The 13816-nt window shown below is 45.8% G+C and overlaps 1 protein-coding gene and 1 long non-coding RNA gene across 3 annotated transcripts in view; both read left to right on the top strand.

Annotated features, from left to right (window-relative positions):
- The first annotated feature begins 2053 nt into the window (after positions 1-2053).
- On the top strand, positions 2054-4691 carry LOC108925376 (uncharacterized). Its single transcript, XR_001965398.2, has 3 exons — positions 2054-2298; positions 2820-3440; positions 3844-4691. It is a non-coding gene; the product is annotated as an uncharacterized LOC108925376 (long non-coding RNA).
- A 5840-nt stretch (positions 4692-10531) lies between these two features.
- The window catches only part of diaph1 (diaphanous related formin 1), a 77274-nt gene continuing 73989 nt past the window's right edge, over positions 10532-13816 (top strand). For both annotated transcript variants that reach the window (XM_029257284.1, XM_029257283.1), the window contains exon 1: positions 10532-11274. In XM_029257284.1, the coding sequence (XP_029113117.1) occupies positions 11170-11274 (105 nt within the window). In that variant the 5' untranslated portion in view covers positions 10532-11169. The remainder of the gene's footprint in view (positions 11275-13816) is intronic.

Below are 13816 nucleotides of genomic sequence, written 5' to 3'. Positions count from 1 at the left end.
AATCCAAATACACGGGTATAATATTCTTTTCAGGGTTCTTGCTTTTCATATAAAGCATGCCTTAATGCACCTCGAGGAGAATAAAAACCACAATTTACTTGACATAATTCTTAATTCAAAACTTGCAAACCCTGTACTTCAGTACTTCTAACTCCTGTGTGAAGCTGGTGAGCCTAACATTTGCAAAGCGCTATTTCAGCTCAATGTTGCAAATGAAGATGAAATTATTTCCAGAATATGCTTATCCTAATGACCCTGTTTTTGTGTCCTTGGTCATTTCTATGGAAAAAAGTTTATGAAAATGGAGCAAAACGATAATTTGATTTAGTTTGACATACAGATATTGCGAGTTTCCGCTTCCTCTTATGTAAAAGATGAGAGTTTGTAACCTTCTGTCTCATCTTAAATGTTTGCATGTGGTTATTTGGGGTGAGGCCGGGGGTGCGGTGGCGCAGTGGGTTGGACCACAGTCCTCCTCTCCGGTGGGTCTGGGGTTCGAATCCCGCTTGGGGTGCCTTGCGACGGACTGGCGTCCCGTCCTGGGTGTGTCCCCTCCCCCTCTGGCCTTACGCCCTGTGTTACCGGGTTGGCTCCGGTTCCCCGTGACCCCGTATGGGACAAGCGGTTCTGAAAATGTGTGTATTTGGGGTGATATTCCTTTACTTTGTAGGATAGCTGTTTTTAAAAATTTGTCTCTTCCCGTTAACTTCAGCAGCGTATCATCGAAAACATATTGTTGTACCATAATTTGCAGCTTACATCAGGAACACAAACGTGAAAAGATTTTTCAGGCATAACATTTGATTCATTTGCTGAGTTGTGAGAGCGTCTCAGTGTATGCCTGTGCGTCCCCATTCTGGCTGTACCCAAGTAAGCTGCCAACCATCGCTGAATTCTCATTTCCCTGGCACTAGAAGGTGCCATAATGTAGGTGTATGACACACGTCAGCTCCGTGACTCAGACTGCAAGTAAACAGGTCTTTCTGTCAGTTTCATGATTAATTTTTTACTCTTATGCTGAAAATAAGACCGGGCTCAAAGCTGATGTGATTGGATCATTCTCCCAAGGGCAACAAGCTGTTATTGATGGTGAGTGTGTACCGGAAGGTGAAAAGTATGTGCTTTGCATGCCACTGGACCTTTGGAAAATACAATGGGCAGCCAACAGCCAGAAGTATATTGACCAAATACACCTGGACGGTGATCCAACCATGAACACATGGGACATTTTCTGGTGGAAAAAGTGAAGAGGAGAAGCTGCCACAATCAAGAAGGAAAGTGAATCCTCAAAGCGAATTCTCCTCTTCTTGTGGAGTGGTAGGACATAAGCCCATCCAATGCCTCACCTGCAGGACTGATCCCACACACTGCCTACAGAGGGACTATGGTTTGCTGGGAACAATGTGACACCTCTTATACATCCATCTGCCAGTAGCTCTGGTACCTGTCCTTCAATGGCTGCCAAGCAGATAATATGTCTCCTCTTATCCTCACCATCACAATGACTGGGGCATGGAGGCAACCAGACACCTTCAACATCAGCACTAATACAACATACTAATCCTTCTGCCACGTGATGCTTGAGGGCCTGAGATGCTGAAAACAATGAAAGAGGGAGCTGTTTGTAGCATCTCAAGTGTTAGGCAGCCGCTCTGACGGCCATCAACTCGGACATCACCTCAACTGGCCCTGCTTGATGAAGTTGATGAGGTTGAGCGACACGGGCCTATTGTCCAGGATACTAATGTAAAGAGGCTGACCGAGATGCAGACACAGCAGAAACTGGGTCAGGCTTGCGGACAACAGGCTGAGCCCGTGGAAAAAACCGCACATAGAGGAGGTGTCGTGAGACAGCCACTGCAGTCGCTTTTCCCGGGCCAATTACCCAGATGTGCTTGGCTCTGTAGAAGCGTAGCTGGGGGGGTTATGTGCAGAAGTCACAGGTTGCTGCCCCAGCAAGAGCACACAGCTTTAGTACAGCCTGTTTAAAAAGCGTCTTACGGCCCACGTGTAAAATATGACATTTTACATGTCTTTGAATTCGTTGCTGCTTTTTATGAGGAATTTCACTGAAAGTCATCGCACATTTGTCTGAGCACCGGTGCAGCTCTTTACCCCCCCAGCACACCACCGGTCGCCACATTCTGCACCGCCTCGCAACTGTTCCACCCACTTTGTTTTCTAATGAGACGCCGCGGGTTTTCCACACATCCCAGTCTGTCTATGCGGCAACACCCGTCAGCGCTCAGCATTAAAGCTCAAGGTTCAGTGCTAAAGCTCGGTGTTCGAAGCTCAGAGGTCAGCGTTAAAGCTCAGTTCTCAGTAATACAGCTCAGTGCTCAGTGCTAAAGCATGGTGTTTAAAGCTCGGCGTTAATGTCAGTGTTAAAGCTCAGTGTCAGTGTTCAGTGGTCAGTGCTAAAGCTTGATGATTAAGGCTCAGTGTTAAATGTCAGTGTTAAAACCCAGTGCTCAGCGTTAAAGCTCAGTGGTCAGTGCTAAGGCTTGGTGTTTAAAGCTCAGTGTGAAAACTCGGTGTTGAAACTCAGTGCTCAGTGTTGAAGCCCAGCGCCGAAGCTCAGTGCGCGGCACTGAGTGTCGAGGTGACGAACACTGTGTCCCTCCTACAGGATCTGCGCTGCGCCCAGGTGCTCAGCCCGCCTCTGCGGGACGCATCCAGGAGGGAATTCAATTGAAGCGGCGCGTCGACTCGCCCTGGACAAATGAAATAAATAAAATAGAGTTCGAGGAGGACGAATCGAGAGCGGCGGAGCCGAGGAGCCCGTCTTTTATCGCTTTCCTTTCTCTTTCTCGCTCCAGCCAGCCAGCCAGCAGCGCAGGCAGGGGAGGGGAAGGAGCTCCAGTTGTTGCGCTGCAGCCCGGTCGGCGGCGCGGCGTCCAGGCAGCTCTCCGTGGGAACGTGCGGGACGCGCAGGAGCGGCTCCGCTGTCCTCCTCTCTCTGCCTCGTCCGTGCTTCTGTGGACGCCTCGCCTGGCCCTGGCGTGGGTGGCATTTCGCTGGGCTGCTCGCGGAGACCGTTTCTCCATGCGGATGCATGATGATGATGATACGCGCATAGTTCACTCAGTGTCATATGATTATCACGCGATTTTCATGGAGTTCAGTTCTCCAACTTCAGCGGCGTCTCCCACTTTGCTTCCCAAGGCGAGAAGAAAAGCCTGCAGATGAAGGTGAAAGACGTTTCGATGTAGCCGCGCCGCAGAAATCCGATTTTTGGAATCAAGCTGGTTGGTTGGAAACACGTTCAATTGCGTCCGCCACGGAACTCCACGACTCTGAACGGACTGGGGGAGGGAGCGATTAATTGGGAATAATAATTGATCGTCGCGTGAACCCCGCCTCGAATGGCTTTTTTTTTTCTTGCAGGACAGTCCGTCTGAGGGTTCAAGGAATGCAGGATCTGAGCAGCTTCCCCAAAAGTGAGTGAACCTCGCTTTCTTTTAGCTGTTGAGGCATATGGATCATATTTGCTCTTTCGCATTCTCATGATAAGGGAAGTAACTTGTTATTATTTATTATGTCCGTTGTTTGTCGGAGGCGTGATAACCATGATCATATTTGCACTCGTTTACTCCTTTATACTGCAGCGTATTATTACTCACTTGTTTCGGGGTAAGTGCCCTGAGTGGGATTTGAACTGACAACCTTCAGATTCCAAGTCATGATGACAGTGAGCAATACCTGCTGCTGGAGTTCTCATGATTTTCAGCAAAAAGCCTCTGAAATAATCATGTCGTACGGTGAAGAATGTTCCTGCTCCTGGGCCGCTCAGCCACGCACGGGTGAAATCCTCACTCGCTCCCTCCTTGTCCTTCCTTGCAGCTGAACGTTGAGCACGTCCGCAGGAGAGAAGACATGTTGAGACAGATCTTGCTGAACTCCACCGCCGCCTCGGGCTTCGACACCATGGCCCAGACCCACGCGCCCTCCCTCAACATTTCGCACGGGCCCGTGAGCGTGTCCGCGTGGCTCAGACCCACGGGCAGGGGGCTGCGCGAGGGCGAGCTCGCCAGGCCGGATCTGGCCACCTACGTCGTCATCTTCCTCGTGCTGCTGCTGCTCGTGCTCCTCATCGTGTTCTACATCAACTGCCAGCTGAGGGGCTCCTTCTTCGCGTCGATGCCCTACGACAGGTCGTTGCGGGAGACGAGGGGCTCCTACAAGTGACTCGGACCCGTGCACTCGGAGTGGACTCCCTCGCTCTCCTACCGCGGAAGGAATGGAATGTACAGTATTTATTTATTTCCCGCCCGGTGTCCCTCCCCTGCGGCGCAGCGTCCACTCGCACTGACCAATATTTCCGCATGAGGGGTCGGACACACTCTGCAGCCCCGCAGTTTCCTTCACGCTCCATGTACTGGATGTACCGCTCGTCTCTTGCGTTTCGCTGTATCCTCATGAAGGTTGCCGGGTCGAATCCCGGTCCCGATGGGTTCCTCCGGTCAAGGTATACATGACATGCAGTCCTGTAACAGTACTCTATGAAATACTCCAAATCACTGTAAAGTTGATTATCCAGCATTTACTTTGGACAGAAGCGTCCATTCAATAAAGCGTAATAATAACTGTCAGTACAGGAATATACAGTTCAGTTATGCCACGGCACTCGCAGTATATAGTGTGTAGATATATATATTATTCATACATATATATGTATATTCATATGAATATACAAACATTGTAAGTGGCCTAGGGGGCACGGTGGTGCAGCGGGTTTGGCCAGGACCTGCTCTCTGGTGGGTCTGGGGTTCAAGTCCTTCTTGGGGTGCCTTGTGATGGACTGGTGTCCTGTCCTGGGTGTGTCCATTCCCATCCTTGCACCCTGTGTTGCCAGGTTAGGCTCCGGCTTGCCGCGACCCTGCTTGGGACAAGCGGCTTCAGACAATGTGTGTGTGTGTGTGTGTGTGTGTGTGTGTGTGTGTGTGTGTAAGTGGCCTCTGCCAAATTAGCATAAATAATAATGATATTATTGTGGCAGCACATTTGGCATCATACAAATGTTGATCTTCTGTCTGAGCTCTTTCAGCATATTGAGAGGGTAGCTGAAGATGAGAGGAATCACATCTATTCCTGTACTGTGACACATGTTCACATATCAGTGCGACCCTAGATGACCCTGTGGAGTTGCACTGCTTTCCCAGCAGGTTCCCTGCTGCACTCCTCATGCAAGTTCTCTCCCTAAACTAATGGCTCCAGAGTGTCTGAGCGAATGTGAAGGTGCGGGTCGTGCATTCTGCCCGGTGAAGAGCCCCCCCACCACCGCGTGCCCCGCATATCACCGAAGCCCAGGCCGAATAAGCTCCCTGAAGACAGAAAAGTGAATTTCAGTTTTTAGATGATGAATAACACACACTAGGTGCAGGGAGCTGCTTTGTAGTTGAAGATGTTTCTTTTTTTTTAAATCCTGAAAGTTGCTTATTCATGTCCCAGGTGGGACCCTGTTGTAGTAGCTTGTGCTTAAGGGGCTGCACTTGATATAGTGAAACCACCTGAGGACACATTTACATTTACATTTATTCATTTAGCAGACGCTTTTGTCCAAAGCGACGTGCATCTCAGCAAAAGTGCAATTTATGCATTGCATTAAGAGAAGGAGACATAGCTGCAGACATGAAAGTCTCAAGCAAACCCAAGGGTTCTTCATTGCACAGGAGTGAAACACAAAGTCAACACAACATTTAAATACTGGAAGCATGTAGGGACGTGTTCGGAGCTGTTGCCTTGCTGTCTGGAGGTTCCTGATTGGAGTCCCGCTCCTGCTGTCGTACCCATGATCAAGCTTCTCACCCTGCACTGAATAAATGGGTAATGATTATAAAGTTAAGTACCACTTTAAGTTGCCTTGAACAAATGTGTCTGCTAACAGTTCGTAATACTGTAATAGAACCTTGAGCCACGGAGTTTTTAGCCGAAAGTACTCGCAGTAATATGTGCAGCTATGAAAAAATTTCAGAAATAAGAAGATCCCCGTGTTTCAAAACAGACCAAATCCTTGACTACTGATAGTATTAGTGGTTCCCCAGAAACAAAATCAATAAGACTAAAGAAGCTGAAAAGTTGACTTTAAAAGTTCTGACTGAGGATCAGCTAAAATCGTTTTATATTCACCATGAGAGATTGCTAACAAAATTTACTGCATACCCAGACGAACCAATCAACTAGTTAAAATCCATTGCCATAATGGCATGAGGCTTTTGAAGTGTTCAACTATGCATTCGCCTTCATAGCTGTTCCGCGTAACTGCATCCATAGAGGTCTTCTATTTATCCCCCACTCGATCCACAGCTGGTTTACTTCTTGAAAGCAGTATCTTGTTTTTATCTTCAGTGATGGCTTCCTTGTTAACAAGCCAACCATGGCAGAACCCATTGTATTAATATGTACCGAACATCACACACATGACATTTTAACTGCCACAGTTGATCCCCAACTTCCAAACTTAATTTGGGCCAAGAGTTAGTGTGTGACTTGTTACTTGTGTAAGTCGAATGGGACATGCAGCAGGTGAGGGGCTTCTCATCAGTTCTATACAGGCGACTTGTGTAATGTGTGCGGCTAAAAGCTGTGCCATTCAACTAGGCAACTATTTCAAGAATCGTCTATCTACATCTATAACTCTTTGTTGGTGAAATCCACTTTTGTTTGTTACTTTGGAGAAAATGTTAAGAACCCAGACATCTCTGCAAGATGGAAGGGAGCAGTGAGTTTTTTTTGGGTGGGAACAATGCAGCATGGTGGACTGCCTGTCTCGCCTGGCGAGGCGACCGATAGGAACCCCTCTGGTGAACCGGAACGAACGAGCCACTTGAACATGCCTGAGTGCTCTCAGTCCCCTGCCAGCTGTATTCATGACACGGTGTAAATAAGAAGGTCTAATAAAAGTCCTGGTCCAGAGCTAGACCAGAAAGTTGGTGCTCACCTGCAACTCCTCAATCCCATCTTTCTTTCCATACGTCACACAAAATTCACTAGTACCCCATTGAAGCCTAATAATAACAAATAAAAGCATAATTTGAAATATTTAAAAAACAGTGCAAGTCATATTTAGTTACCTTGAAGCACAGATAACGGCGGCACATCAACTCAGAGCTGGTGGTATTATGTGGAGGTGTTCAATAGTGGAGATGGAGCACTTTAGCGATGGCTCAAAACTGGTAGATGTAGAAGCTGAAGGATCATCAATAGCTTGTTCACCTTCTCTTTCCTTCTTTTACACGTTCTCTTTTGAAATCGAAGACAGAGGTTACTATTCATGACCGCTACTAGTTGCCGCATTGGGTTACCCTTTGGTGTCCAGTTTGAATTGGTATTCCAGCCTAAATGCTTCTCAAATAGCTCATAAGAGGTGTGTTAGTGGAAAGTTTGTAAGTCGGGGTTCAACTTTAGCAATGTGCAATTTGTAACATAACTGCATTTATAATAAATTACATCCAGCAGAAAACTGTCACATCGATATTTTAGTTCTCATTGTATCAGGAATAAAATGATAAAATTTCAAAGGCATTTGATTATTCACATTTATGTTAAAGTTGAACTTGTTGTACCTGTGGGTTTTATTATTAAAAAGCCTACTGCTTTACGTTAAATAAGCTCAGTAAACATTTTATGGCCCATTTTTTAAAAAAAATGCCCAAAATGTTACCCATAGACATTTATTTCATTCTGAGTATTGTCACCATTATTGTGTATTTTAAAAATAATGTCAACTGATTGTTGAATTATTAATTATTCTGATAAATTGTTCCTAATTAACTAATTTAGTTTGATTGAGTCACATTACTTTTAGCAAAGTATTAGGGCTTCTTACTGTGCAGGAGCTTCAAGGGCAAAAACAGCTTGATAAAAAATGAACTTCCTGATTAAACTATAAAACCCATATTTCCCACAGCTGGGGCTTTTGAAAGCAGCATGCGCTCATTCTCAGTGAGTAACAACCACAGCTGGGAATAATAAAGAAGACACTGGCAGTTCCATGGTGCAGAAACAGCTGACACTGTGCGATAGGGAATGGGGACTAGCTGTGGCTATTACCCCAGAAAGGGTGGCATATGCATTCAGAAATATGAATCATTTTGAAGGGAGGAGGGAGAACACCAAGTGGCTGAAAATAATGACAATGGCCCACTGATACGTAATGACTTGTAAGGCACTGAAAAGAATCTGGGTTGGCCGTACTCAGCAGGTTTCAAAGAAAAAATGAGATGCTTTTACAGTACACAAACAAGCAAGACAATTAAATACATCTCAGACTAATGAAGGTATTGCTAAAAACAGGATTCGGAAAAACAAAATTGCAAGTACCTGCCTGGGTATAAGGGATAAATATCTCCTTGCTATGCCAGTGGTGCAATGGCGCAGTGGTGCAGTGGGCTGGACTGGGTCCTGCTCTCTGGTGGGTGTGGGGTTCGAGTCCCGCTCGGGGTGCCTTGCGGCGGACTGGCGTCCTGTCCTGGGTGTGTCCCCTCCCCCTCCAGCCTAATGCCATGTGCTGCCAGGTTAGGCTCTGGCTCCCTGCGACCCTATATGGGGCAAGCGGTTCAGAAAGTGTGTGTAACAGGGTCCTTGTCTCCCCTAGTGCTAAGACCAGCCGGTTATGTTGCCCAACAATTGCATACAACTTCATTAATTACTCTTGATAATATTTTAGGCTTCCAGTACCAAGTTGTAATGTCACTGATTTCTATTACAATGTCTAAATGGCACTTACTGAAGCATTGTGAAAACAAAATTGTTTTGTATTCTCTATTCTTTTGAATATTTGTAATTTAGTATTTAATTGAAATAAACGACAAGTGGGAAACACTGCACGTGCTAAGGTTTGAATACACTGGCTTCTCGGATTGTGAACGTTCACGTGACAAGTTTGCAAAGGGATAAGCATTTTCCAGATGATTAATAGCGTTTTCTTCACTTGAGCACTTTCTGAACTTTTTGTCTGTTGTGGAGCTAATGTGACCCATGTTTCCATGTCCAGCTGTTAGCTGGCAGTAAAATGCACCGAGTGCAGGACCTCCTTCATTTAACTTGCTTCCACACCGTTTACAGCTGGCGTCTGTGTCTGTAAGTGTCCGTGATCAATAACAAGGTAGCAAAGGTTGCACATGTTTACGGGATGAGTCGGTCCAACGCTGACATTAAAGTGTCTGTGGAAACAGTAATTTTAAAGGCAATATTTACTCGATTCTAAGACGTCACGGAGCGGAATATGCTACATTTAGAGACGCTTAGTGAATTATTCAGTATTTAATATTTGTATTACTTATGACTTAAATTTTCACTATAATGATAGAACAATGGAACGAAAAAATACACGGATGTTGATTTACTCCTCACTATTGGCCTGTGGACCTTCTTCACAATCAGATTATATATGAATATAGGGACAGCATGGGGCTGCCTTTGGACCCAAAGGTCACAGGTTTGAGTCTCCCCTCCAGTGGTGCTACCCTTGAGCAAGGTACTTACCCTAAATATACCGCAGCTGTATAAATGGGTAAATGGCTTAACATTGTAAGTTGCTTTGCAGAAAAGTGTCAGTTAAATGACTAATTGTATGAAGCACTTCTGGATTCAGAACCACCTAAAGCAATGTCTTTCATTTCAAATTAAAAAGTGTGTGGTGAGAGCAATGGTTATAACCCAAATGAAGTAACAAATAGAGCGATATGCATGTGACTGCATGATTGATTCTAAGAGATATCCCCATTTTCATATCATTAAAGTTTTTAAAAATGCGCCTTAGAATTGTGGAAATATGATCAGTTTAATGTAGTTCAAAGTTAAGAAATACGGTCAAAGAAAATGTCATTTTTAACGTATTACAGTTTTTTTTCTAAGTAAAACAATTTCAGTGACGTGTGTGTGTAGTACACACCCTAAGATTTTGTAGAGAATAAAAAAGTTTAGAGGCTGGCAAATATTTCAGACTCATGAACTGATCATCCTTCGGGTTGTTGAAGATTTTTTTGGAACAAATAGATTTCTTGAAGCTGATAGAAACAAGGGACTCTTACATATGTACATTTTATTTCTTACAATTTTACAGAACCTAACCAGTAAACAGTGGTGAAGGTGACTGGATTTAGGAATAAATGGAGTTACGTGCGGTGTCAGGTAATGATGTTACACAAAGTCAACAATAGGTGGCGCTCCTTCTTAGACTTTTTTTCTCTTGACTCCCCCCCGCTTCAGTAAACTGTTTGCGGTCAACAGCGCTGCTAACAACCGAGCTCAGTTCTAATACAAACACGGATGTGCGATAATGACGCGTGCGCGAGGCCTCACAGCGGAGCACAGGGGGAAACATTTCGAGAATCCTACTAACGTTGGCGTTAATAAAGGAGCAAAACTAATCCAGATATTTGAGATATAGTAGCGCTTGACGCTTCACTTAAGCTCCTTTCCCTGTACGACCGCAATGTTTACGCCGCCCCGCGAGCTCCCCCTATCCGCTCCTTCCTGGTTTCAGGTGAAGTGCTTCAGCTGGCCCCGCCCCTCGGCCTCCCGCCTCAACCTGCGCGAGACAGGAAACGGCGCGCGCTGGGCTCGCGAACAGGGGGGGGAGACGCTTCACTTGTGGCGACTATGGAAACTAATTGGAGAAAGCGGTAGAAATGAACGCGAAGGAGAGACTTTTGAGAAAGCAGCGAAGGAAATAGGTGCCATGAACACGGCCGGGAAACACAGTGGTTGATATGAGTGAGAAACTCAGACGTCCGAGTCGCAGTGTGTTGATTAGAGAAGTGCTCAAAGTTGTGGGGATTAGCGTCGCGGCGGGAGACTGACTGCTCTTTTAATATGGCGCAGATTTGCGGCTGTTAGTTCACGTTTTGGACACACAGCCTCCGCCTCGAACGAAGGCAGGCGGCGCAGAGATCGAAGTGTTCCGATATCTGTCGTCCATTTAAATTTCCCTCTCTTTTTTTTTTTTCGTCCGAAGCCGAAGGGCGAGGGGAATCTGAGTTCTCACTGTGAGTGAGGCTGAGGGCGCCGAGCTGCGGCCTCCGGCTCCTAACATACTACTCAGTCACGCACAGAGACTCTGTGTCAGTGTGTCTTGTGTCTGTCTCTGTGTTTCGCATATTTTGTGCCTCGTTAGCAGCGGGAACCTTTAACTGCTACTTAAGTGAACTACTGAAGGGGGGCAAAATGGATCCTGGAAACGGAGCATCTGCCCCGGCGGCGACGAAAAGCGGCAAAGAGAAGAAACCAAAGAAAAGCCTGGAGGACGGAGACGCCGGCAAAAAGAAATTCGTACGTATCGATTCGTTTTCATGCACCAAGAGCGGTAGTGTGTTGATATGATAGTAACCAGCAGCAGATACTGTGTGTGTGAGTGGAGTGGAGGGCAGGGCAGGAGGGGAGGTGGACGGTGCTTCGCGGGTGGGCTTCAGCAGCGAGGCAGATCATGCTCTGATGCCTGGTGCTCGGCGAGCCCTTCCCTGTTGGAGGAGTGCATCCAGGGCCCATCCATTCATTGCACCGTCTTGGCTGCATTTCAGTCAGCGTGTCGTGCTGCGAACGCCGAGTGAGTGAGGCGAGGAGGAAGTCTGAGGTGAAGTTGCCATAGTAGACTGCATTGTGCCTGTCAGGGCTGCAGGGGGCAGATTGCTTTGAACTCCCAGTGAAGTTGGGTGAAACTTGACTTTGTCTTATTTTGTTACGGGACAGGACTCAGGAGTCTCGCGGTCATTTCGAATTTCCATGATGACTAGTATAAATCGGGAAAGTTTTGCGTCTAAGTAAGCCCATTTTAAGTCGGACTTTCGTCGTTTTGTGCGAAACAGCGCTGTGAACGCCGTGTCCGTCTTTACTGATAAGTGTGTTGTTCTGAACCTTCACCTTGTCCAAGTGCACAGAAAATTGTTTAAAAACGGACAGTCCTGTACGATTCATTGACTGAGGGAAAAATACCGCTAAAGTAATTTTAATAAAACCACTGACACTGTCGAAACTGTGATTTATTTGGTTTGTTCAGCCCTCCAGTTTAAAGCAATGACGGCCCGCCCGCGGTACGCTGCCGCGCTCCGAACCGTGCTCGGTGACGTCACCGTACGCACGCCAGCGCTGGGTGACGTATTCTCCCCGGACGCGAGACGGGTCCGGAGCGGTCCCTTAACCGGGAGAGATGAAAGAACGTCTGGCTGTTAACCACATGTCTTTTCAGCTCGAAAATGGCATGATAGAATATGCACGTTGCGCTGCACGGATGCTCCTTCTGACTTGGAAGTTCCCATTTTGGCGCAGATGTTATAGCGGCCGTCGTGGGAGATGTTTCTCCTGCTTTTTGGCAGGTGTTTTAAACACATCACCGTGTGGAGTTGCAGATGTGACCCATAAGATCTATGGGAATAGGCTCTAAGAGTCTGAGCGATAAGGCGTTTGCTGGATATTCGTTAAATGTGGATGCTCAGTTTAAAAATTCAGTTCGATTGTGAATATTTTGTAAATGTCCATTAGCACACTACTCCGTCTGTTAAACCACTAACCCTGAGGTTGTTGGTATCATGTTGTATGTGAGCACTTTTTGGTGCTGCTAATAGTTCATGTAGCCTTACAAGACCTACAGGCCCTCAAAGTTAGAGGATGCTGAAGTTCTGAGAAATCCAATATAAAGTTTTTTTTTTAAATGTCACTAGGATTTTTGTGAGTTTACAAGGTTGTGTTTATAAAATAGGGGAATATTCCCCTGTGAACTGTTTGCAGCCTTGTGGGACTTGCAAATAAACCAATAGAGGAGCTGCACAATTTAACATATGACAGATTGGTGCTGATGGTTAGAAGCAAAATGGCTGGTTGACATCCAGGTGGACACTACTGAAGAAGACATGCTTTTACTGCAGGGAACTTTTGAACTACCTTTGTAAAAGTAAAAAATACAGGCCATTACTGGTAGTGGCTGTCCAGCTGTTAATTCTGTTTCCTGCAGACAACCATCATACTTTAAAGTGAATTTGTCCTGCTGGGTTACGGTGGGCTTTGACAGGAAAACGAGCATCCCTCAGTGATCTATAGAAGGACTTGGTGTTACATTGATCCAGACTCCTGTTGGGTTGAATATTACTTCTCTTAAGAAGTTTCTGCTAAATTCAGAAACCTGCATGATTCACAGTGCTATTAAATTAGTATTAAATGCCAGGCCAGCCCTCAGGTCCTGATTCTAATATTGTAGTCAGTACTGTAAACAGTTCTTTGGGGCAGAGACTGTTCTTCATGGCATGCTGTCTACTTGTGAACATGAAGTCTGTATTGTCTGAGTTTTCCCTATATTAATGTGAGAGCTTTTTAAAGTACTTAAGTGCACTAGTTTTAAAGAATTATGATAAACATTACTTTTAATGAATGTCACATAGAACTGATATAATTCTTTTTCTTGAATCTTTTAATTTGATTTTAGTTTCTAAGAGAGATCCAGAACTCACATGTACAATCTCCTGTACTGGAATGAAAATATTTTGGTTGAAGCACATCGTCAAGGTATTTGATCCCCCTAAACTAGCTGTACAACATGCTCGCAGTTCTTTTACTTTCTTTGCAGCATTCCAGTGGGTCATGACAGAGGCTTGGTTGTATGAGAACTGAAAATGGGTGGGTCTTCACTGTGTGCAATTCCACACTCATGATCATAAGCCTGCACACACTGAGAAGTGTATGATGTAAGAGGAAGCAGGACACTGGTCACGCCTCAGCTCTTGTCTTCTGCAGAAGAAAGTGCAGGCTGCTGTTTTCTCCTCACTGAGCATGAAACCTGTTCTCATTATATGTATATGCAGGTCATGAGACTTGGAAACATGAC

Source organism: Scleropages formosus, chromosome 13, assembly GCF_900964775.1.
Source record: "Scleropages formosus chromosome 13, fSclFor1.1, whole genome shotgun sequence".
In the NCBI taxonomy this organism is placed as follows: domain Eukaryota; kingdom Metazoa; phylum Chordata; class Actinopteri; order Osteoglossiformes; family Osteoglossidae; genus Scleropages; species Scleropages formosus.
This window is presented reverse-complemented; position numbering and strand designations above follow the sequence as displayed.